The 25448-nt window shown below is 42.2% G+C and overlaps 1 protein-coding gene across 2 annotated transcripts in view; it reads left to right on the top strand.

Moving 5' to 3' along the window:
- Positions 1 to 217: 217 nt before the first annotated feature.
- RGS7BP (regulator of G protein signaling 7 binding protein) overlaps positions 218 to 25448 on the top strand; it is a 121989-nt gene continuing 96758 nt past the window's right edge. Inside the window, exons 1-2 of one of the 2 annotated variants that reach the window (XM_059062321.2) lie at positions 218 to 1113; positions 2017 to 2183. In XM_059062321.2, coding sequence (XP_058918304.1) covers positions 949 to 1113; positions 2017 to 2183 — 332 coding nt within the window. In that variant the 5' untranslated portion in view covers positions 218 to 948. The remainder of the gene's footprint in view (positions 1114 to 2016; positions 2184 to 25448) is intronic. The other variant, XM_059062323.2, reaches the window with a different exon arrangement.

Here is a 25448-nt window from a genome sequence, read left to right on the forward strand (position 1 = left end):
AAAACCTCACTCCCTCCTCGTTGGGCTTTACTAATCTGTGGCCCCAGAATGTGTTGGAAGGTGAGGGCCTCATGCCCACACTGGTTGATCTGAAATCCGTGTTTATGTCCCAGCATGTGGCAATGTGCTCCACTCTGATGACACTTTTCGTTTCTAATAATAGAGGAGATGAAGTAATATTGCAATTGATGTTCCCGGGGATTTGATTGGATAAGTGCATAAACCCTGGAGGGGGAAGGGGGTTGTATGGACGGATCACATTAGTATTCCTGTCCTATCAATGTGCGGAGCCGCGAACAACGTCAGCCGCACCGATTCCCTGCGTCTGCCAGTCCCGCCACGGATTCATTAGGGATCCTCAAACAGATGAGCCCCGTGGAGACGAGGAATCAAGACAACGGATTAGAGCCAATTGCCTGCTTCGGGGACTGCCAGCCCTTCCAGGCCTGCTGACGGGGGAGGAGATAGACGAACGGAGCGCTGCTGAGGGAAGACACCCGAAGCTAGAGCGACAATCTCCCCCGGCCCGCCCTCCCCTCCACCTGGCAGCGCAGGCTTTGAAAGCTGCTCACCCATCTGAATGGAAACTAGGAACCGCCGGGCGGCGTGTTCCTTCTCGCCCAGCCTTGCGATCCATGCCGAGAGGAAGGCAGTGCGAGCCCGCGCCAGCGTCCAGCTCCCGGGACAGGGCCGGCAGTGCTGCTGAGCAGAACTCGACCGAGCTCCTTCCTCGCTGCTAGTGGAAGCGATGCTGCACGGCACAGCCAGCGCTTCCCCGGCTCTCCTTCAAGCTGAAGGTTACCCACCCGCGCAGCCAGTCCCAAGCCTGTGAGCGCAGCGCCTCGGGTCCCGGCTCCGGCTGCTTGGCGGCGGCGCGCAGGGCAACTACCTGGCCGCCCGCGCCGGGGCGCACTGTACCAGCGGCTTCGGCTTAGTGGATGTGTATGCATGAGTTCTGCACCGAATGGGCGCAAAAAGCGCCCCAGCCGGTCCACCCGCTCCTCAATCTTCCAGATCAGCAAGCCCCCGCTGCAGAGCCGGGATTGGGAGCGCAGGGGCAGCGGCTCCGAGAGCGCCCACAAAACCCAACGAGCCCTGGACGATTGCAAGATGGTAGGTAGAAAATGCGCCTTTTTTTTTTTTTTTTTTTTTGGAGAGGTGGGGGAATCGTGTACGTTCATCTTTCGCCTGAGTGCCAGGAACTCCGCCACCCTCAGCTCCTCCATGCCGGTCACGTGCACCTGCACTATTTTTAAACCTGCAGTCCCCCAGATTCGGGGTGACACCCGGGTCGTAATGACCCCGCCAAGAAGTGCAGCGGAAAGGGTCTTGGGGTCAGCGGCTGTAGGTCGTGCCTCTACCCCCTCGGAGAAAGGCAGATAGGAAAGACACGGTGAACTGGCTGGCTCACCAGGGAGGGAGGGGCTGAGTAGGTAAGAGTGCTGCTTTGTGGGGAGACAGTAGCAAACAAACCCAAATAGAGTGCACGGGGCTCTGCGGAGGGGACGAAGGTTCCAGCTCAGAGGCTGTAGCCGGTCTTCCCGTCAAGCTCGGAGCCCAGCCGGAGCGGTTCAGTGGTCCCGCAGGAGGTGAATGGTTTGCCTAATATAACCCACCTTTGGCCTTTATCCCCAGGCCAATTCAAATCCACATCCCAGCTGTGGTAGAGGGGAGAATTCTATGCGAGAGTTCCCAGCATCACTCTCTAGTTACCTGGGAGTGGCATGGTAGCTCTCCAAATATGCTCTGGCTCTTCAGAAACTGAGTCTGAACGGGTGGCGGCAAGTAGGTCTGGAAACAGAGCTTCCATGACGAGACTTACCGATGAAAACTAAACACTTGCTTTGGATGAAGAGAACTTACATCTTTGTGCCCCAATCTTTAAACAATCTGTAGGCTCCTTAGCAGGAGATTTGGGGAGGTGGCTCGGGGGTCAGCAAAAGCCTCTGTTTAGGTACGCAAAATAGGAAACTTCCTGATCAGTGTCTTATGAAAGAAACTCGCTCTCTTTTCCAGCTTGTCCAAGAGTTCAACACGCAAGTGGCCCTGTACCGAGAATTGGTCATTTCTATCGGGGACGTCTCTGTCAGCTGCCCCTCACTCAGGGCGGAAATGCACAAGACAAGAACCAAAGGCTGTGAAATGGCCCGCCAGGCACACCAAAAACTTGCTGCCATCTCGGGGTAGGAGACTCTTGGCATTATTTGGTAATTCATATACATGATGTGTGCATGCTGGCAGATATTTATGGTGACCGAGGCTTGAGAGATGTTCTCTGCAAATGTGAGGTTTTACCAATCACCCCGAGATCAGGATTTTCTAGAGAGCTATGAACAGACTGTAGACCAAATTATAATCCAACAGTTTTGTGATTCTTATATATGTATTGAATATTTGGGTTATTAAGTGATTTTAAAAAAAATTAACTATCAATATGCTGGCCACATGTTGGAATTTGGGGCTTAAGATGTTATTGCAGAATGTTTGGGCACCAAACTGAAGTTAAATCATCATGCCTCAAGATTATTTTGTCATCTGCTGCTAAACATCTACTACACAAAAGCCCTGTGCAGCAGGGGAAACATCTTTGCTAAATCCCAGATTTACTAAACTATTTACACCATGAGATAAATTCCTATATCATTTAAAATAAATTCCCTAAAATAAAGTATTGGATATAAATTACTCTGCACTGTAGTGTATGAAAGGGAAGCTTTAACATGAGGAAAGCTTTTTAAAGATTGGGGAAATTCACAAATCTAACTAAATTTAAGCTTTTTGTGCCCCCACCCAATTATTTTTATTTCTTTTTATCACATTTATGGATTCTTATGCCGATTTTAGGTGATAAGACAGTGAGTGAAAACTTCTCTCCTGAGACCGCACTCCTTCCCGATCTCTCAATAGTGGGAGAAAAGTTAGTCCTGGATTTTGTTAACAGTTCCTATTTTCAGATAAGTACAGAGAGCAAGGAAACACAGGACTCCTTATAAAGATACATTGATTTAAGTGTTTGACTAGGTCTGGATATAGCTTTTATCTATTTGTCTACGTGAGTGTGGTTTTATCACAGTAGAAGTTCTAGTTAGTCAGACTCTCCTAATAATGTTGCAGACTGATCACTTGTAGGAATTATATCTAATTTACTTTTTGAAAGATTCACTCTTTGTTATCTTTAATGCCATTAATATGTATAGTGACTATTAGTATATAAAGATTAGAAAGCCATATGTCACCTCTCTTAATAACTAGTCTACATTTGACAACAGGCATTTTACATGATGAAAAATGATTTGCTGTGCTAACCTCCTTGAAGTGAGAGATACATAAAATATGTTGCAAACCTATTTAATTTAGTAGAAATATTGAAAAGTATTATCCTTTTCTATTTTACCTGTTATACTATACTTAACAGGAAGTAAATCTGAGAGTGAATCTAGGAGGTGGAAAGGAATTAAGTGTTTAAGGAATTTGGGAAAGAAATGCAGCTGTGATAAATCTCAGAGAAGAAGAGAGAAAAACAATCAGAAACACAAAAGGGAATCATGGTGGACTGAAAACTGTGGAGAAACAATGATTCAGAAGGAAAAAGTGGGCTCAGGGCTAAGGAACTGCATCTATGTAAACTCTGTGTCTAAGAGTGTAATGGTGTGGTTATATCCAGAGTTCCTTTAACTTGGAACTCAAATTGATATGTTCTAATCAGAGAAGATGGACTGGAGAAATGAACAAGGAGTTCAATTTAGTCTATTCTGCTACACACTTGAAATTCAGGTTCTTCTAAAGGTTTAGGAAAGAAAGAGTCTGAAACTATTGGCTAAAAGTTGAGTTTTGAGGATTTGATGTGAATTTTATGAATTCAGGGGGTTATGGCCCTTTACAACTTACTTACATGTTATCTGAGGGTTGATGTTATTGAGGGCAGTTTTATAAGAATTTGTGGGAAAATAGGTTGTTCTTAGAGCCTTGCAAAAGTAAGGCCAACTCTGTAGAATGTTCTAGAGTAGAATTCGAAACATTTTCCTCTTTAAAATAACAATGAAATACAGTTTAACCTTCTTTCTAAAAAAATGACAGCAATATTGAAGAAAATCCCTTTAGCTCCTCACCATCTGGGCTCCATTAATGAAGGATGTGATTCCCCTTGGCGGAATTCCATTCCTGATATTGCTAGTTGTGTGGGCTCTCGTTTCAAGCTTCATGTGAAGGCTGGTAGGGAGGCTGTAGGATTCACTTTACAATTTGATGCAGGGGTAAGAAAACAATGATTCCTGGGGAATGTAGACAGAAAGACTAGATTTCTTGACTGCCCATTGTTTGCTGGCAAAATCCACTTAGTTGATAGAATAATCCTCTGAGAGAGGGATTAGTATCCTTATTCTACAAATGGGTCTTAGAGAGGTTAAGGAAATTGCCCAAAGACACACAACTAAGAAGTGGTACAACTTTGATTTGGCCCCAGGTTCACATGCTTCTGAAATCTGTGAACTTTCCTCCATATAACGCTGCCATTCAAAAAGGTGTCATGTAAAAAAACAAAGTACTGAGACGTGCTAATGTATAGATGAACCTCCAAAAGAGTACACAAAATGAAAGAAGCCAGTCACAAAATACCAAGTATTATATGATTCCATTTATATGAAATGCTCAGAGAAAGCAAATCTATAAGAAACAGAAAGATTAGTGGTTGCCTAGGGCTTGGAGTGGGAACAGAGTGTGAGTGCAAATGAGCTTGAGGTATCTTTTTGGGGTGATGGAAATGATTCAAATTTGAATTGTGGTGATGCTTGTACAACTGTATGTTTTCTGAAAATCAATGAATTGCACACTTAAAATGAGTGAATTTTATGGTATTTAAAGGATACCTCAATAAATGTTTTTAAAAAGGTATGATCACCATCAAAAAGGTATGATGAACACTTGACTTTCATTGGCTTTATTCTTTTCTACATATGTAGCTTTTAGTGAAAGGGATACGAGCTACAGGGATGGGATAAAGTAAGTCTTGGCTCTCCATGCATTCATCAAGATGCCTGCCTGATAGTGATCATCTAAGCACCAATGCGTTGTTCTTTGTAGGAATACAGGTGAGGGGTGGGGGGAAGGCAGGACTTGAAGGAGTAAATGAATTCTCTCATTTCTTACCAACACAGACCACTCCTTTCTTCTCTACCACCTGGCTCTGGGGCCAGAGGAAGAAGGCAGGGTTGAAAGTAGACAGGGTAAAAAGAAAATGAGGCAAGATAAACAGAGGAAGAGAAAAAAACAGAGTTAGGATTAAACCACACAGGTAGCCCATGGCATTGTGAGACCTCTCTATTGAGACCCACAATCTCATCATCCCTAGGGTCTTTAACATTTTAATGTCTCTGAATTTACAGTTTATTTTACAATGGATGATACATCATATTGAGTGGCAGCATCTTTTCTTTCCTAATGGTACATAAAACAGTGGTGTTTCTTACAATGGATGATGTCTAAATTTAATAAAGTACAGTTTGGGTTAAAAGTAAAAAAAAAAGAAAAAAGAATTAAGCCACAAATGCTACATCCCTTTCATCCCTGACCAGTTGAAACCCTCAAGGAATGGTGACCACAAGAGAAGAAAACTCAGACTGTGTTTCTCACTAGCTGACCCTGGGTAAGAAGGCCATCTTCACAGATACAATCGAAACGCTTTCTCAAATTGTGTTTAGATCAGCAGAAGTTCAGGTACAGCCTTTTCTTTCAAAGGCATTGGATGTTTTCTGGGCAGAGCCAGCCAGCTGAATCCAAAGTCTCCTCTGAATGGCTTGATTTACCACAGTTATTGTCCCTTCACCATGCTGATCCTGTCCTAGGCATTAAAACTAAGAGGGGCGCTGCTCGATGTTTCTGTGTATGTGTGTGTGCACACACATGCACTTATGTGTGTGCACATGCACACACGTCAGGGGTGGGAAGTTGTCTGGACCCTGTCTCCTTGGACTTCCCTCCAAAAATGACTTGAGATACCTTTGAAGATTCCCTAGGGCTCCATGATACAGAGAGTACTGATTTAGCAAAATATCCTTCTTTTATGTTTGAGGAATCTGAGATTTGGAGGATTTAAAGTGACAACTTGGTCAAGTGTACATGAGGATTTTACAGTAGGCAAAGTGGGGCTGAATACCATCTTTGCTGACCTTGGTGGAATTACTTACTCTCTAAATCTCAATTCTCTTATCTGTAAACTAGTTGTCCTGCTCACTCCTGGGGTCGTTGAGAGGGTTTAGGGAGCCAGGTGGGTGATGCCTACCCTGACAGGGGTACTCTGCCAGTCCCACGCTGCTCTAAGACTGGAACCCAGGTTTCATGCTCTCTGGTGTAGTGCCTGTTCTATCAACCACACCATCTCCTGAGAGTGAAGAGAGAAGAGTACAGCGTATAAGCTAGGAGGGCCCAGAAGAACCAATATCGTCCAGCAAACCCCAGGAGTTTATGCTATGGTGGTGGGCTGGTTATTAGGAGTCCTTTTCCTTTGCTGATGTGGTACCTTTGTTGCACTGGATATTCCCACCATGATCTTCTGTTAGTGGCTGATGATTAGAGTGAAAGTGAGGTTTGAGTATGCTAATGTGAGAGGCCAATATAGCTGTCGTGGGAAAGAGCATTGACTCTAAATCAGATTAAACCTGGATAAAATCCTGGTTTTACCATCTTACTAGGGATACATGTGTACTGATATTGCAAATTGCTTCATAGGGTGGTAAACGGCAGTGCAGCCCAGTGGTTAAGTATATAGACTTCGGCGCTAGACTGCCAGTGTTCAAATCTCAGCCTTACCACTCATAAATAGTGTGACCTTGGGAAAAGATGCTGTCTCTCTCTGCCTCAATTTCTTAATCAGCAAAATAGGGCTAATAAATAATGGAACCAAATCATGCAGTATTCTGAGGATTGAGTAAAGTAACATACAGGAAGTACGTAGAAGACTGCCTAGCATACAGCAAATGCTATTATTAAGTTCAGATTAGTATTACTGTAATTACTAATAAGACATTTAAAATTCAGGTGGTCAGGATACATTTATATTAAAAAAATCTGCTCCTCAAATATTTTTCAAATAAATATTTTAGCTGAAATAAATTTTTGTTTACTTTGGTTTCTTACGTTATGTTCTGAGGAATTTTCTCGGTTGAAACTTCCCAGATGGCTACCAAAAGTCCTCTTCTTTAATATCTTAAAAGCAATATGGAGATGTGAAAGTTCAAAAGTAGTTTAGAAATACTTTCTTGGTATAAATCAACCTAGATTCTTCATAAATCATAATATTTACAAAATCTTTTCGCCTAGCTCTGGTATAAGCTATGTGGACAAGCTTATGCCATTGGACAAGACTATTAAATTCTCTGTACACCTCAATAATTGAATTGAATGATTTCTGAGTTGTCCGGCTTCATCATTCTAGTGTTCTATGTTAATTCGTGTAGAATCACATAGGCTTTGTTTACAGAACTGAGCTAAGAAAAAATCAGCACATGCAGGAAGTTTGATGATTGAAGTCCACAAATAATTTGTCAGGATGTGAACATACTATAATCACAAGGAGAATCTTAATCTCCTAATGGCTTCCGGGAACAATATAATGATTATCCTAGGGATCCATACCCACAGATTTTAGGTTTTCCCTTTCAGCAATTATTTTCCTGGCCAGCCACGCCTGTGTTTTTCTCCTTTCTCCTTGCATCTCTCCTTGTGTTTTTTCTTCTATTTTTTTGGGTCTATTTTTAGTTTTGTTTGATTCTTATTTGACTTTTCTGCTCTGTATTTTCCAGTCCCCCTTTTTGTCCATTCCCTGTTGTGCTTGCTAGGATGTTGAAACGGGAGAGAGAGAATACAGAACTGCAGCTTAGTCAGTGATGCTTCCTTTCAGCACTTTGGCTGAGACTGCAGCAATTACGTGGGGTGGTAGAGAACGGAAGGAGTATTTGTTGACCATGGAGGCAGCTCACTCAGCTTTCTTTAATTCACCCTGAGGTATAGTAAAATAAGCCTGGTTGGCAAGCATGCCAAGATACCTACACTGTCCTTTATGTTTCCTTCCTGTTACAGGTGGTTGGGTTTTTAAATTTTAACTCTCACTGGTCAAATAGTGAAAAGTGAGTTATATCTGCACCAAAAGAATATGCTATCCATCTGAGATAATGATGGGAGAACAATTCTGTGTCAGTTTTCTAGGGCTATAGTAACAGAGTACCACAAACTGAGTAGCTTAAACAGCAGAAAGTTCTCGTCTCACAGTTCTCGAGGCTAGAAGTCCAAGATCAAGGTAAGGCAGGGTTGGTTCCTTCTGAGGGCTGGGAGGAAGAATCTGTTCCTGTCTCTAGCTTCTAGTGGTTTGCTAGCAATCTTGGTGTTTCTTGGCTTGTTGAAGTATCTCTGCCTCCATCTTCACATGTTCTTCTGTGTGAGTGTGTGTCCAAATTTTCTTTTTATAAGGACACCAGTCTTACTGAATTAGGGCCCCACTCTACTGTACCAGTATGACCTCATACTAACTTAACTAATTACATCTGCACCAACCTATTTCCAAATAAGGTCACATTCTGAGATGCTGGGTGTCAGAACTTCAACATATGAATTTGCAGGGGTAGGGAGAAGAAAGTTCCACCCATAGAAAATTCCCTTCACCATCTGCAGTAGAGCACACACTTTGGGTTGTTTGTTTCGCCCAGTGGGGATGGAGTTTTGCCCAACACTATCTACATACTTTCTCAACACTTTTACACAAAGACTTCCCAGCACCCAGTGTTTTATCATTTGCAAGGCTATAGCTCATATTAGGGGTGGGGTTTGTGACCATAGAAGAGAAAGCTTCCTGTATGAAATGGATGTGTTCACAAAGAATCCCCAATATGGTTAGCACTTTGCTATAACCAGTTTACTGGTGTCTGAAGGTGGAGCAAAATCCCACTGCCAAAGAGAATGTTAGGAGGAGGAGTAGATGCACCTTACAGTCCACATGTAGGACGTCCACTTTCTCTGGTCTGCATGGCTAGAAGCGATTAGGTGGTGGTCCCTCAGTGGTGCTGATTCTGTTGCTTCAGGGCCGTAGCACACTCAGGAGCAAGTGACAAAGGACTGCCTCACACCAAATTAGAGAAGTGTGCTATTCTTATCAACCAAACTAAATGTGATAGGGAATCTAGATACATGGTCCCCCACTGCCAGCTGAAGTTTAGCCTTTTTATGTTTTGAAAAGATCTAATGACTTTCACCTTGTTAGAGCTTTCTAATAGCTGTTCCAATTAGACGGAAAATTAAACCTAAAACAAACTCTAGGAAACTCATCATCATTTTATTATTTATACCGTGAAGTACAAGAGAGCAAGGCTGTGTTTCATTCATGTTTGCACCAAGTGCCAAGCTCATGAGGAAATGTGCATCTTGTTTGTTCATTAAGTTTACTTGGTATTTTAAAATCTATTCTTAAAAGACACTGTGTTATATACTTCAATTTAAAAATCAACTATACTTCCCTGGTGGTGCAGTGGTTAAGAATCTGCCTGCCAATGCAGGGGACATGGGTTCAAGCCCTGGTCCAGGAAGATCCCACATGCCACGGAGCATCTAAGCCCGTGCACCCCAGCTACTGAGCCCACGCGCCTAGAGCCCGTGCTCCGCAACAAGAGGAGCCACCGCGATGAGAAGCCTTCGCACCGGAACAAAGAGTAGCCCCCCATTCACCACAACTAGAGAAAGCCTACGCGCACCAACGAAGACCCAACACAGCCAATAAATAAATAAATACATAAATACTTTTAAAAAAACAATAAAATAGAAAATGTTGAAAAAATCAACTGTAGTTCAATAAGAGGACAAAAAGGAACCGTGTCTTGACACAGACACACACTTTAGTAAAAAAGGAGAAAATACATTAGCTTACATTTTATATTACAATTACATTTGACAGTTATTTCTTTCTGGTTTGTAACTATAAAACCAATGTTGGTTTTTAAATGAGAAGACTTGAAGAGCACACTTAAGATTGTTTTCTGAGGTATACGTGTTCCTTATTATAAGAAATTAGTGGGCAGTGTGTATTTTAGAATTACTCAGAAGGTAGTCATGTTTGAGGTTATTTGATAAAATATCAACCTAACATCTGCTTGGTGGCTTTATAGTAAATAGTTAAATAACCATTTTCTATTGAGGTCATTTTTTAAAAACCATTCTTTAAACTTTTAGCCCTTGAAAGTTTAGATGTGTCTCATCCAAAAAGATATGTATATAAAGCAAGCTCCAGAGCAGTAACTAAACCACCAGTCAGTTAGTTTATTTCCTCTGCTCTAGAAGACGTGACGTTTTTTAAAAAGTAAAAATCTCATGAAAATCATTTAACTGCTTGTCTATACACATATTTACACATATGTATATTGCTTGTTCATATACACATATTTAGATATATTTATAAACAAATACTAAAATTTGTGAAATAGACTGTTGCTAGGATAATGTGTCTAAGCCTTTAAATAGAAGCGTTGATTTAGCAAATAATGTTTCCAATCTAATGGAAAACTCTAGATACAATCAGATTAACAAGATATGGCACATATATACAATGGAATATTACTCAGCCATAAAAAGAAATGAAACTGAGTTATTTGTAATGAGGTGGATAGACCTGGGGTCTGTCATACAGAGTGAAGTAACTCAGAAGGAGAAAAACAGACCTACTAGAGCATGGACTTGAGGATATGTGGAGGGGGAAGGGTAAGCAGTGACGAAGTGAGAGAGTGGCATGGACATATATATACTACCAAACGTAGGGTGGATAGCTAGTGGGAAGCAGCCGCATAGCACAGGGAGATCAGCTCCATGGTTTGTGTTCATCTAGAGGGGTGGGATAGGGAGGGTAGGAGGGAGGGAGACACAAGAGGGAAGAGATATGGGAACATATGTATATGTATAACTGATTCACTTTGTTGTAAAGCAGAAACTAACACACCATTGTAAAACAGTTATACTCCAATAAAGATGTTAAAAAAATTACATTTGCAGATGTAGATAAACAGTAAACTAATAATCTACAGCAATTTAACTGAGTTCGAGCAAAAGGGGGAAGTACATACTAACCCAGAAGTCATCAAACCTCTAGTGTATTATTCAGTCACTAAAAATAAGTATCTTAAAGTCCCCCTCAGTCTTATTCTGTCAGTAAGTGCTGTAGTATTTTATCTTTTTCAATGTCTATTGATCTTCCCCTTCCCCCCCTACCCCGCATTTCTGTGGCCACCCACTTAGTTCAGAATCATGTCCCCTCAAGCCATCAACTACTGTAGTACCTCCCAGTTGTTCTCCTTACCATCAGTCTCTCACCTCTTCTTTTCAACTTATTCACTAGATCCAGACTAATCCTCCTAACACTCTCCTCTGATCTTGTCACTTCTTTGCTTTAAAACTTCCAAAGATGCCCCATTGCCTAAAGCAGTGTTTCTTCACATGTGTTCCCTGCATTGCCTGTCTCAGAATCACCTGGGGTGCCCTCAGACCAAAAGAACCAAAATTCTGGGGAATGAGCCCTGAAAATCCAGTTTTTTTAACAAGCACCACCCCATCCCCCAGGAGATTCTTGAACTTGCTAAATATGAGGCCTGGCAGCCTGAAGCAGGGATTCTCAACCTGGCTGCACACTGCAATCACCCAGGAAACTTTAAAAAATTGTCGATGTTTGAATTCTATCCCTAGAGTTTCTGATTTAAATGATCTGGGAGGCAACCTGGGCATTAGGGTATTTTTTAAAACTCCCCGAGTGAGCATTTGTATAAAAATGGATTACATTTGGCTACACAGAACAAAAAATTCAAAGACACCAGTGTTTATTCTCTCACAGAAAAGAAGCCCTAGAATGGCCAATTCGAACCGGTATTCTGGCTCCAGGAAATCAGCATTTCTGTCACCCACTCTTTGTTTGTGTCTTCCATCCTCAATCAGACTTTATGATGTGAGATTATTATAGGAGCTACAGCCGTGAGTCCCAGTTCCAGACTGGAAGAAAGGATGAAGGGGGAAAGCCACACTTCCCAGCTGGGTCTGCTCTTTTTAAGCAGACCCAAACAAAACTTCTTCCAGAACCACATCTTATGGTCACATCTAAGTACAAGGGAGACTAGGAAATGTATTCTTTTATCACTGCCACCTTAAATAAAAGGAGGACTTTATTACTAAGGAAAAGAAAGAGAGCAGATATTGGGAAACAACTAACGATCTCTGTCCCCAACCTGTATTGCTGGACTTAACTTTTACCATTTAACTTGTAAACGCTTTACTTACTCAAACTAGTCTGCTTTTTATTCCTTAAGGGTGTGTAATAGGATGGCCCTAGTCTATGAGTCTACATCTATGGTTTTTATATGAAAAAGCACATTCTAGCTATTAAAAGAAATAATTTACTCTCCTAAATGTCAAGGTCTTACTTGCAGTCTCATTGCCTGCCATGCTCCTCACACTGAAATTCAGAGCAGATGGAAGGGTCCCAAAGGGATTAAGAAAACTTTGCTGTTTTTAAACGGACCCATGGAAAAGATTAGAGGTTCAGGAACCACTTGGGAGGACAGGAAGTCAGGCAAGGTGCCTTTGAAAGGGCTTGAGTATAATTTTCACAAAGCAGGATGTGAAATAAGATAGGGCCTGTAAGGAGGATAAGTAGTGGCACTCAAGAAATCAATTTTTAAAAATCTACCAGAGAGTGAGTGGGACTCTTCTTTTAAAGAATAAATTTAAACTTTCTTTTAAATCAAAGAAAAAAACTCCATCAAGGAGTTAAAATCTGATGAGCTATAACAGGAATAAAAGGGAGAGGGAGGCAGGGTTTTCTGGATATGGGGATAAGATGATCTGTGATCAAGATTATGAGTTTATTAAAAGAACTTGAACTTGAAATTCATTATCTCATGTAAACAATGTTATATCCAGTAGTCAGGACTTAAATGGTATTTAATCCATAATTTCCTAAATTATAAACCTATTCAACACATATGACAGTATATTCGATGGGGAAATATATTCATTTCCAACTCTGGAAGTCATCTTCCTTTCTGGGAACCTATTCATAGAGCACCCACCATATGCCACATGCTTTTCTAGGTGCTGGAGACATAGCAGTTCTGAAATAGAGAAGGGCCCTGCATTCATGGTGAGGATAATCAAGAAGTGCCATGGTCTGAAGATTTGTGTCCCCACAAAATGTGTATGTCAAAATCCTAATGCCCAATGTGATTGTACTAGGTGGGCCTTTGGGAGGTACTGAAGCCATGAGGGCAGAGCCTTCATGAATGGGATTAGTGCGCTAATGAAAAAAGGCTCCAGAAATATCCCTCACCCCTTCCATCATGTGTGGACACAGAAAGAGGACACTGGCCATGAACCAGGGAGAAGGCTCTCACCAAACATGACCAAGCTTGTGCCTTGATCTCAGACTTCCTAGCCTCCAAAACTGTGAGAAATAAATGTCTGTTGTTTTTAAGCCACCCAGTCTGTGGTGTTTTGTTATAGCAGCCTGAACAGACAAAGACAAAAAGAAACATGCAAAGGATAGAGCATTTCAGAGAGTGATAAAAGCAATGAAGAAAATAAAATTAGATAGTATTATTAAAGAATGTTGGATGCAATGTGCTGACATCTGAGAAGGTGACGTTCTAACTTGATATCTGACTTTGAGAAGGGACAGTCATGTGATCATCTAAGAGAAAAACATTTCAGGCAGAAGGAATAGCAATTGTAAAGGTCCTAAAATGCAGTGACTTTGGCAGGTCTGAAGAAGAGAAAGGAGACTAGATTTTCAGTTTGGAATTGTCTTCAGCTGCAAGTAACATAGACCAGATTTTAGTGACATCCGTACATAAAGGTTTATTTTCTCACATAATTATAAACCCAGGGATAGGGAATAGCACACATTGCTTCATGGTTTAAAGATATCAGGCCTGAGATTTCTATAATCAGGCCTTTTCCTCTAGGTCCCAAGATTGCTGCTTCACCTCCAGAAATTCTGTCCATGATCCCAGCAAGTAGGAAGGACTGATAGCAAAAGGCAAAAACATAAGACAATTGTGTCCCTTTTAAAAGAGCTTTCTCAGAAGCCTCACACGGCAACTTCCATGAACATCTTGTTGACGAGGACCGTGCCTTGTGGCTTTCTTGGCTACAAGTTTCATGATCTGATTTACATATATCTCTCTCCATACTAGCTGTCTAGTGAGGACAAAAAATTCCCAATCTGTAAGCCAAAGTGATGCTTTCTGAGGCCTAGGATAGGGGAACTTTAGCAAGACTCGGGAGACAGGAAGGATAGAGAGCTTGGATGTGAGATGTGAGCAAAGGGGTGCTAGAGCAGGAGAAAGTAGTGGGAGGAGATGCCTTAGCAGCTACCTCTCCTTCCTGCCCATTTCCTTCTTGGTTTATTGGTCCATCCATTTCTTCATTAAACACTGAACACCTCCTATGGGCTAGCCACTGTGCTAGGCTCTGGAAGTATAAAGATAAATACAACACAGCTCCTGCCCTTTGAGGAGCTCATCACCTAGCATCTGTGTAAGACAGACATGTAAACAAGTCATTGCAAAACAGTGTGATCACTGCTACAATAGGAATATGTGGATGATATAGGAGAGGCATAAAGGAGGCGGCAATCAGCTCTGCCTGGGTGGGTGTAGCCAGGAGAGACAACTTCATAAAGGACAGGATGCCACTTGGACTGAGCTTTGAGAGCAAGGAGCAGTGTACTTTCGCTTTTATTTGTGTAGCCTTGGGCTTCCTGCCATGAGCAAACTTTAAGGGATGCTATTTGTCTGTCTTGAGCCAAGGGGAAGCAGCAATAGGAGTTTAAATGGGCTGAGAACCAACTGTGTGCTATACCCTTTGCATACATTCCTTCATGATTAAATGAGTTCATCTGAAATAATATTTCCTTAGAACCCAGTGAGATAATGTTCTAAAATGCTAAGAAATTCATTTACCTACAAGTAACAGAAACTAGCCCATAGTGGCCTAATCAGAGGGCACTCTGTAGGTAGGTAGGAGCTGGGATCATTTCACAAGTTGGAGCATGTCAGGACAGTGGTCCTAGTGATTCTTGTGGTCCTAGTGACTTGTCCCTTGTGGTTCTAAGATAGTGGCCCCATCCAGAACCAATAAAACACCAGGGCTGACTCTTGATTCTAGATGAAGCATGCCTCACCTGGAAGCTTTCCAAAGCACCCATACTGCTAAATTTTTTTTTTTTTTTTTTTTTTTTTGTGGTACGCGGGCCTCTCACTGTTGTGGCCTCTCCCATTGCGGAGCACAGGCTCCAGACGCGCAGGCTCACTGGCCATGGCTCACGGGCCCAGCCGCTCCACGGCATGTGGGATCTTCCCAGACCGGGGCACGAACCCGTGTCCCCTGCATCGGCAGGCGGATTCTCAACCACTGCGCCACCAGGGAAGCCCACTGCTAAATATTTTTTAAATTTCCATTTTTTAGTACCTTTGGTTCAGAAAGTTGAGGTATTTGGTCAAGATATTGGGTGGGGCTGGGGTTTGAACACTGGCCTCTCTGTTGCCAGAGTCTTTATTCTTGACACTACCCTGGGCTGTTTTGTTTCCCCAGACAGCCCCTTCCTTTCTTGGAGAGGCTCCAGGATTGGCCGACCTGCTTTCCTTCCCTTCCACTGTCACAAAGTATTATTTCCACTCAGAGTCTCTCTCCTTCCCTGGACTCACTTCAGCACAAGAACCTCTTCATCCGGCACACAGCTGATCTGAGGGTTTTTAAGGTTTCCTCAGCTAGTAAGGAGAGGAAAACAGGCAGGCAGGAAAAAAATAACAAAATTATGGCCTTGCTGAAGCTGCCAGTGGAATGTGAATGGATCTTGGCTCTGCATTCTCAGGGCCTCAGCACTTCTCTCTGGGCCCTGAATTTTTCAGACTTCCTCTCTCAATACTGTGTCTATCGCAAATTGCTCCATCCTTGAGCACCTTCTTTCTTGTTTGTTTGCATACATAAGTCCTAGAAATGTTAGACCCAGGTCAAGGTAGGCTGAATTCTGGGTTTCAAGAAACAACCTGCTTCTTCCCAACAGAAGACATTTGAGGAGGAGGGGGACACTCCATTACCACAGTGACACTGACCACCCAGCTCCACTCCAAGACATCAGTGAGTACAGGGGTGAAAAGAGAAATGGAGGTGAGGGTGAGGAGTGGTATCCAGGGCTAGAGGGGCTCAAAGGAGAGAGAGCTTCCCACTGGGTGATGGGGACACTCAAGAAAGTAACATTAGGGCTGGGTGAGAAGATGGGAAGGACTCATCGGTGACAAGAATGGGAAGAGATTACCAGACCAGTCTCAAAACATCACTTCTTTAAATACCCAAATCTTGTCAATAAACCCACAAGAGGTCCTACTTTCCCACAAATGGAGTTTAAAAATCATAATACATAGTAATGATCTAAATTGCCCTCTTTGTGGGATTTCTAGTTTTCAGCCAGAATGATGGCTTGTTAGAGCTTCAGGCTCTGAGTTTTAGGCCCTTTTATTCCCTTAGTGGGTCTAATTTTGAAGCATTCAAATTTGGCTTGGAATTCTTATTTCCATTCTTGCCATCCACTCCCTGAGCTGAGGAATTATGTGAAGCTGATGGTTTTATTCTCTCTCAGATATTCATTATCAGTATACAGATAATTTTTGATTTTTTATCTTCAATATCATATTCCTATTAGTCCATTACTATGAAAATTCCTATTTGTCTTAGAATTAAAGAATAAACCATTCCCCTCACCCTCACCAAAATATTTCTGATGTAGGAAAAATTTAGGTAGAAAATAGAAATTAATCCCTAAAATTACCTCTGGTGTATAATCATGTATAATTCATGCTTCTTGAATTATAGACTTGAAACATTTGGGGGGCTTATGTCATTATTTCTTTTTAAAGGGGAATTATTTGAAAAAAAAAAAAATCCACTCCTGTCTGTCCTGTTCTGCTGTAAGAAGAAGCAGATGTGGTAAGAAATGAATATTGGGAAAGTGAGCAAGGATAAATCACCTGAAGAGTCTTGTTCTTGTTTTTACTAGTACTTTATTAACTTTTATAAAAATCTATTTATTTTGGTTTTGTGATAATCCACATCTGGGTCCTGCTCAAAAAGAGTGGCAGATGTAGAAAGACCTTCTCTCTGAGGACCACAGCAGCGTTTTCACTCCCAAATGAGCTATATGAGGCAAATGTAAACGATCAGAATCTGTCTGTGGTTGTGATTTGGGGATGTATAGTTTGGATGAGCGCAGCTGTCTTCACCGTGGAAGAGAGAAACACTACTGAGAGGTGAGTGGAAAATCTTTCCCAAACTGGGAGTATTCGGATTCTCCAGAGAAACAGCAACAATCAGGAGTGTGTGAGCAGGGGCTGGGGGCTGTCATATAAAATGAGGAATTGGCTCACACAATTCCGTATGGAGGCGGAGAAGTCCCACAATTTGCCATCTGCAAGCTGGAGGCCCAGGAAAGCCAGTGGTGTAATTCACTCAGAGTCCAAAGACCTGAGAACCAGGGGAACCAATGGTGTGCGTCCCAGTCTGAGAGCAGGAGGGGCCTGATGTCCTAGCTCAACAGTCAGGCAGAGAGAGAGAGAGAATTCAACCTTCTTGCACCGTTGGGTTCTATTTGAGCCCTCAAGGGATTGAATGGTGCCCACCCACACTGGAGAGGACCACCTGCTTTACTGGGTCTGCCAATTGAAATGCTAATCTCTTCCGGAAATGCCCTCACAAACACACCCAGAAACAGTGTTTAAACACATATCTGGGCATCCTGTGGTCCAGTCAAATTGACATATAAAATTAATCATTACACTGGGTCAGTTGCCTTGACCATAGCAGATGGCTGAAAGCCCCAGAAGTCATAATTCTGAGAGTAGATGTGAGGCGATCACCTGTGGACATTTGAGAAGACTTCTCTCTGAGCACGGTGAGAGGGGAGACTTGACGTGGCTCCCGCCCGTCAGCACATAGTCAGGAATCAGGACTCAGTCGGCCCCCACCTGAGAGTACAACGGTGTTTAAAGGAGACGGCTGTATCTTCCAAGCTGGGTGACTTCCATGAACATTTTTTGCCGTACACCATGTTCTCTTACTATCTGAAGTTTGAGCTCAAATGGCTGCCTCTGTTTGCGTACTGTACCATCATTGAATAATGAGGAAACTGCTCAGATTATTTTAGGCCACAGCATGTACCATAAAGCAAAATCACTCAGCAAATGTTCCCTCCAGGAAACAAGCCCTATCAACTATTTTTATATTCATGCCTTCAATCTTTTGTTTTCTGAGAAGGGAATATGTTTTAAGCTACCAAGTCTGTTCAGACTCAGAGTAGCTTGAAATTATTCTCAAAATTTTCATTTTAGGTTACTCTACAGGCACCATGGTAGATCTGATGTGAAAATGTGAAGCGAGTTAAAATATCTATTTAGGTGTAATCTTTCCAAAAGACATGTCATCACAGTTCGTTTGGGGAAAGTCTTGCTTCATGGTTCACCTTTATAAAGACAATCTCCAACTTCTGAGAAAGAAATGCTGTGGGATGTGAGGGGGGAGAGCCAGGAAAGGGGAATGATTCAGCTGGAAAAGAGGAAAGAAAATAGGGAAGGAGGAAGTAATTAGTTCTTTGGGAACTATGCTGATTAAGGAGTTTGGCACTGCCAGGGGATAAAGGAATGAAGCTAAAGGGAAAAGAAAAGGGAAAATGCAGTTGTAGGATTGGAGGCAATGTGCAATTCAAGGTCTCAAAACCCAGATCCATCAGGGGCCAGAGAGGCGATGTGAAAAAGTGAAGCGGGTCAGGTGGGGTGCTGGTGGTCTGTGGAGCCCATGCCTGTGGGTCTGAAGCAGGCTGCCACACAAGCTCCACTGATTACTGATCCCCATGCGGAAAGATGGGCCAAATGTGCCATACTTGTGGCTTTTTTTTTCTTAAGAGAATCCATGAATTCATGTTTGTGTGTGAAATATTATTTTTAAAAGTTGGCCAACAGAAAAAGTCTGCTGACTGAAAGTGGCCCTCAGCCATTAGTGTCTACCTCTGTTAATTAGCACGGGCTTGCTTGCTCAGAATATTTGCAGATCAGTGGATGTGAACAATTAGAGAGATGCCAGGATGTCTTACCATTTTCTGTTTATGTTAGCAACTGTATCCCCTTCTTAATTTCTTTGTTGTTTTCCAAATAGCACATTGTGGAGTATTAAAACTTGTCAATACCTGTCACCTCAATAAACAAAAACAAACCCCTCTGCAAAAAAAAAACCCTTGCCGGGCTTCCCTGGTGGTGCAGTGGTTGAGAGTCCGCCTGCCAATGCAGGGAACACGGGTTCGTGCCCCGGTCCGGGAAGATCCCACATGCCACCGAGCGGCTGGGCCCGTGAGCCATGGCCGCTGAGCCTGCGCGTCCGGAGCCTGTGCTCCGCAATGGGAGAGGCCACAACAGTGAGAGGTCCACGTACCGCAAAAAAAAAAAAAAAAAAAAAAAAAAACCACCTTGCCAAATATAGAAAAAAACAGATATATATATTTTGGCCTTGAATTGTTAGTTAATAAAGGTTAAACATATTTAATTAGCCTTAGGAACATGTTAACCATTTTTTGAATTGAACCTAAGGAAAGAAATTACAATATTTGTACATGGATCCTGAAGTCAAATTGCTTGAAAGATCCTCTCTTTTGCTAAGACAATTATTTAAATTATATTACACATTACTCTTTCATATCACACAGGACCCATTGATCTTATTAGGATCAACATCAAGACAAATAGCCTGTCAGACATGTAACAGAGTCTGAGTTCTACATGAAAGTTAAATATAGGACATACATATTTTACTTTCTCTAAAAGAGATCCTAAGGGGGGAAAATACTTTCTTAACCTGATTTCATAATGCTTATATGATTTAGTATCTAGTAGGATTTAACTGAAAGAGGATGTGGTATACGAAATAGTGACAAACGTCAATTTGCACAAAAGAGTTAAGGCCACTTCTAGATAGCTATTTCTGAATTCCCAGCAAAGAGTATTCATTCTCTGATCAGTTTTCTCTGCCTACAAATGTGGAACCTACCTCAAACATTTCCTGTAACTCAACGTGTCCCTTCCAGACTCAAGATTTAATCTAGCCCAATGGATCATCCAGTTTTCTCTTGCCCTTTCCCCTACCCACCCCTCTCTCCCTCAAGAAGTTGGAAGAACAATTACTGGGGCTCATAATCCATCCCAGGTGGTCTTATGAAGACTGTTCCCCTGCCTTTCATTTCAGGGGTTCTTTGGGCCTACACCTTTAGAGCTAAAGTGGGTGCTGTCTAACATTCTAATATTTCTTGATTTCTTGGAGCCTTAGAGGCCCCTGAGAGGTGCACTTACCCTTTACTAAATAAACAGAGCCCCTGTCATGATGGATATCCACTGCTTTACAGGATGCAAAATGCTTCCACAAATATTAAGTCATTTAATCCTTTTTATACTTCTCTGAGCTGGAATTATTATCCCTCTTTTATGTATGAGGAAACTGAAGCTCTGAGAGGTGCAATAACTTGTCTTTGGCCAGATAGCATGCAACTGACAGAGCTGGAATGAGAAGCCGGGTCTCCTGCCTTCCAGTCCATGATCCTGTCCACCGCCCCCCAGGTACCACTCTCCAATCATCCTGTTGTTTGTCTCTAAGGAATTTCTGGAGAACCAGAGCTGAGAACATGGAGATTCTTCTCTCTCTTGTAAATGGACATGCATCACCTCCATTTCTAAATATTTCCTTATTTCCCTTCAGCTGGTGTTCTGATGTATTATACAGATCTGAGGAATCCAGATCGTAGCCAGGAACAAATCCACGATAAGGAAGGAAGAATCTGGCACTTTTCTGTAATTTCTAAGAGAGTAGTATTCTTGATATAGCATGGTCCCTAAACTCTTTCCAACCCAGGCCCTGAGATAGAACCTGTGGCTTTGAACTGAAAGCTAAATCATTAAATGCTAGAGTTTTGCAGTCCAACTAACTTTGCTTCCAGATGTTTCTCCAAATAAATAGAAGACATAGCAAACAGTCTTTTTCTAACTTTCCATCTCTGACCTGCTGAAATGATGGGTGAGCTTCACTTTCCCCAGCCGCAGGATACAATCAATTTCCAACTCTACTGCAGCCAGAAAGAGGCCATGGCAGTGATGGCCAGTTTTAGTTCGATTGGCACCTTTGTGGAATAGTTGGGACCTGGGGCAACAAAGCTTCAGGCCAGCTTACTATGCCAGTGAGCAACTAATGTGACTGTTTAGACACCTACCAATATTTTCCAGAAACACAACCCTGGGGTTCCTGGAGTTGCCTTGGGAGGCTGGCTGCAGCCAAACATCTGAGAGAATCAGAGCCTCTGAGATCTCAGGGCTAATTCGAAAGGACTTTGTAACTGTGAGTACATGAAGACACTCACATTTCCCTCAAGCTGCAGCTCCTCATTTGCCCTCCAGCCCTCCCCCTGTACCTGCTCTAAAGCAAACATTCAAAGCTGTCTAAAACCTGAGCAGTTACAAGAATATGCACCTGTCTTTCAGCTTTCAGGACCAAATGCCCCATGAAAATTGACTAAGAAGTCACCCGAGTAACATACTCGAGTGCTTATTAGCTCAAGAAAGAAAAATTAATTGTAGGATGTTCCACGTTCCCCCTTTAACTTGTGGAAGTGAATGCTCAGAGGATCCCAGAACACCTCTCTGTGTGCTCTTGATTCCAGAAGCCCCACAGTGTCAAGCAGTGGTTCTAACTCTGCTGCACATCAGACTTCCTGGGGGAGTTTTTGAAGATACTGATACCTGGATTGCACACCCCAGATCAATCACATCAGAATGTCTCAGCGTGAGGTCTGGACAGAATATTTTCTTTAATTTCTGCAAGTTTGAGAACCACTGGTGTAGAGGAATGAGGCCCAGACTGGTAGTCAGTTTAGAATTTCAGCCAAGCTTTCAACTGAGTAATTTTGATCAATCCCTTCCCTACTCTGAGCTGTAGTTTTCATATCATTTCTAAGTTTCCTGCAAGCTGCAAAAACGTGTGCCTGTACATTATAGAATCACTTGTCATGGTCAAAAATGAGGAATGATCTAAATATCCAATGGAGGATTAATTCAAGGAAAAACAATACACCCAGGTGCTGGAATACTGTGCAAACACTGAAAATGACAGTAAGTGGAAAAAGCAGATGATAAAACAGTTTTACAGTATGACCCCATTTTTGAAAAAAAAAAATGAAAATTATACAGCTAGATATAATTGCAAAGATATGCACCAAAACCTTTATAGTTTTTCCTTTCTGGATAAATGATTTTCATTTTCTTTTTCATATACCTGTGTTTTCTAAATACTCCATATTAAACATTAAGGGGGAAAATCGACTCACATGTCAAGCCTTGAATATCTGTTTTGAACACAGCTGTAGAAAATCTCAAAAATAATTATATTTGTCTATGTGGAATTCTAGCTCTTCTATTTATTGGGCATGCTTTGCTTGTCCTCTACGTTACCTTCAAAACTGTACTAGCTTTAGACGCATTCATTTTCCTGATTTGGAACAACTGATCTAGAGAAAAAAAATGGGAGAAAGAATTTCTCCTGCAGTATTTGTTCTGGGTCCTGGTGGGGCTGCCCCCATTTCACTGGAGAGAATAATTAGAGAGGAAGCAGGATCGAGAAAGTCGAGAGGACAGAGAGCCAGGAAGCTTTTGATCTGTTCTTCTTCCCTAGAGCATCCTGTCATATTTTTTGCCTGTGTGTCGGTGGTTATGAAGATAAAATGAGAGATATCAGAGCAAGGACTTAGCACACCTTTCTGTACACAATTGCTCACCAAACTTCCATTCATTCACGCATGCCTCTGTGAAGGAAATAACTTAGCTACTTACCAAGAGTGTGACCTCACAGCGTCCTCATCCCTTGCAAGCCTCAGGTTCCACCCCTGAAAAAGTAAGAGTAATAATAGCACCAACCTCACTGGGTTCCTGTGAAAATTAACTGTGATGTAGGTAAAGCACTTAAGCAAAACATCGAACACCTCATAGAGTGCCAGCTATTATTATTATTATTACACCTTTTTCCAGTATTCCTTAACCAAAAACACCTTTCGGTACGACTTCCGTTGTAATCCAGAAAAAGAGAATTGTACAAGCTTATAGCTTTAACAATTTGGGAGGGAAATGATAAAAATAGTCTGGAAGATTATATTTTGATTAGAAAAATGTATTTTTCCTACCATTTCAGTACTAAAAAAAGAGGATTATTTCAAGTGCTCAAGAATCATCCTTCTGTGGTTTGACACCGAGAATAGACTATTTAATTTCAGAAAAAAAATGCCTTAGAGAAATAATGAGCCACCGATAAAGGCAGTTACACTAGAAAATGACTTTGGGTTTAAGGCAAGTCTTTTTCTTTTATAAAAAGTGGTTAGGCCTTTAGAAATGTTTTCGAAACAACACAATATATGCATACAATATAATGAGTGTATCTTGGCTTTTTGTTTTCGGACTCGAAGTTCAAGAGGACTACAAGGGAAATGGGGAAAAAGAAACTCTGACATTAATGGTTGCAATTCACAAGCTTTATTAACATAAACAGGATCTGAGAACAACATAGACCAGAGGTTCCTAAACTTGTGCTGCCCACTAGAATCACCTGGGAAGCTTCAAAAAATATTAGGGTTGGGCTTCCCTGGTGGCGCAGTGGTTTAGAATCCGCCTGCCGATGCAGGAGACACGGGTTCGTGCCCCGGTCCGGGAAGATCCCACATGCCGCGGAGCGGCTGGGCCCGTGAGCCATGGCCGCTGCGCCTGCGCGTCCGGAGCCTGTGCTCTGCAACGGGAGAGGCCACAGCGGTGAGAGGCCCGCAAAAAATATATATATATATTAGGGCTTGGGTCCCACCCTCAGAGGTTCTGATTTAAGGGTAGGAGGCATGGCCTGGGCTCCAGAATTTATTAAATATCCCCAGGTGACTCAGATGCGTAGACAAGTTTGAGAACCACTGGCACCGACAAAGGATCCACCAAGTGAACATGGCTCCCAGGCGTCTCCCTTCCTTTTTCCTCAAGGGGATGTTCCCAGGCTGTGTCAATGGAGGGCAGCCCCACATGGGACCTTCTTTCCTTCCCCCTCTTTTTCCTGTCCTCTGCTGGAAGAGTTGTATCAACTGCCCCTAAACAATTTATGTTACATCATCTAAGATCAATGACCAGACTTCAGACTGTAATCCTAGCTAGGCCAGCATCAGGCCACCTCCCTTTCTCTGCCTGTTTTCACAGTCTTCCTTTAGCTGTGCCTGCATCACATGGCCAGAAAACTTCCATTTATGTCCCACTTAAGAGCCTCCATGGGCAGGCCTTTAATTCTATACTAAATGACATCAATAAACTGGGAAAACATGTTTCAATCACAAATTTTAGGTAGAAGCCAAAGTTCAAATGGTAGCTTTGAAGGATCTGGTAATCAATAGGTAAACAAGCTATGGTTTCAGCTCTGCTCTGTCGGTCTGTAGGGGAGTTACATAAGTTGGGTCAAATATAAACTCAGCTGTTGAATTGAGAAGGAAGGAAGTCATCTACTCATATTTTCAACAGAGTTTAAGCTTTATTGCTTACATTGGAAGTAATAATATAAGGTACTTTTTTTTTTTTTCTTTTTTGCGGTACGCGGGCCTCTCACTGTTGTGGACTCTCCCGTTGCGGAGCACAGGCTCCGGACGCACAGGCTCAGCGGCCATGGCTCACGGGCCCAGCCGCTCGGCGGCATGTGGGATCTTCCCGGACCGGGGCACGAACCCATGTCCCCTGCATCAGCAGGCAGACTCTCAACCACTGCGCCACCAGGGAAGCCCTAAGGTACTTTTTTAAACAAGAATTTGAAGCCATAAGTATTTCACCTTTCAGGCTATACCCAAAGAAGAAACTAGGAAATACATAACAGATGTGGACTATAGACAAGATGAGATTCTATAGAAGAGACTGGTTGGCCTGGAGTGATAAAATAGCTCTAAGATTTAAAACTGCTTTAATGATAAAAATAATCTCCTGTTGTCCTTAGAACATACCTGTGTGATATTTTTACTCTTGTGCTATAAGTGAGGAAATGGAGGCTCATAGAGATTAAGTGTCTTGCCCAAGGTCACATAGTCAATAAATGGTAAGGTCAGTACTTGAACTCATGACCTCTTGATTCAAAGGCCACTAGATTTTCCCCTGTGCCACCACTGAAAGAACATCAATAATGTCTGAATGTGGTACAAATTTATTTGATAATTTATAATTTTTTGCTTTCCCCTCCATTTTTAAATAACTGCCAGGAACTGTTTTGTTATTGATCAGTAATTGTAATATCAATCTGGGTTTTCGTTGCAAGTAAAAGCAGCTTGCCCTAGATATCTTAAGCAAATAGGAGGA

Source organism: Kogia breviceps, chromosome 4 (assembly GCF_026419965.1).
Source record: "Kogia breviceps isolate mKogBre1 chromosome 4, mKogBre1 haplotype 1, whole genome shotgun sequence".
Taxonomy (NCBI): domain Eukaryota; kingdom Metazoa; phylum Chordata; class Mammalia; order Artiodactyla; family Physeteridae; genus Kogia; species Kogia breviceps.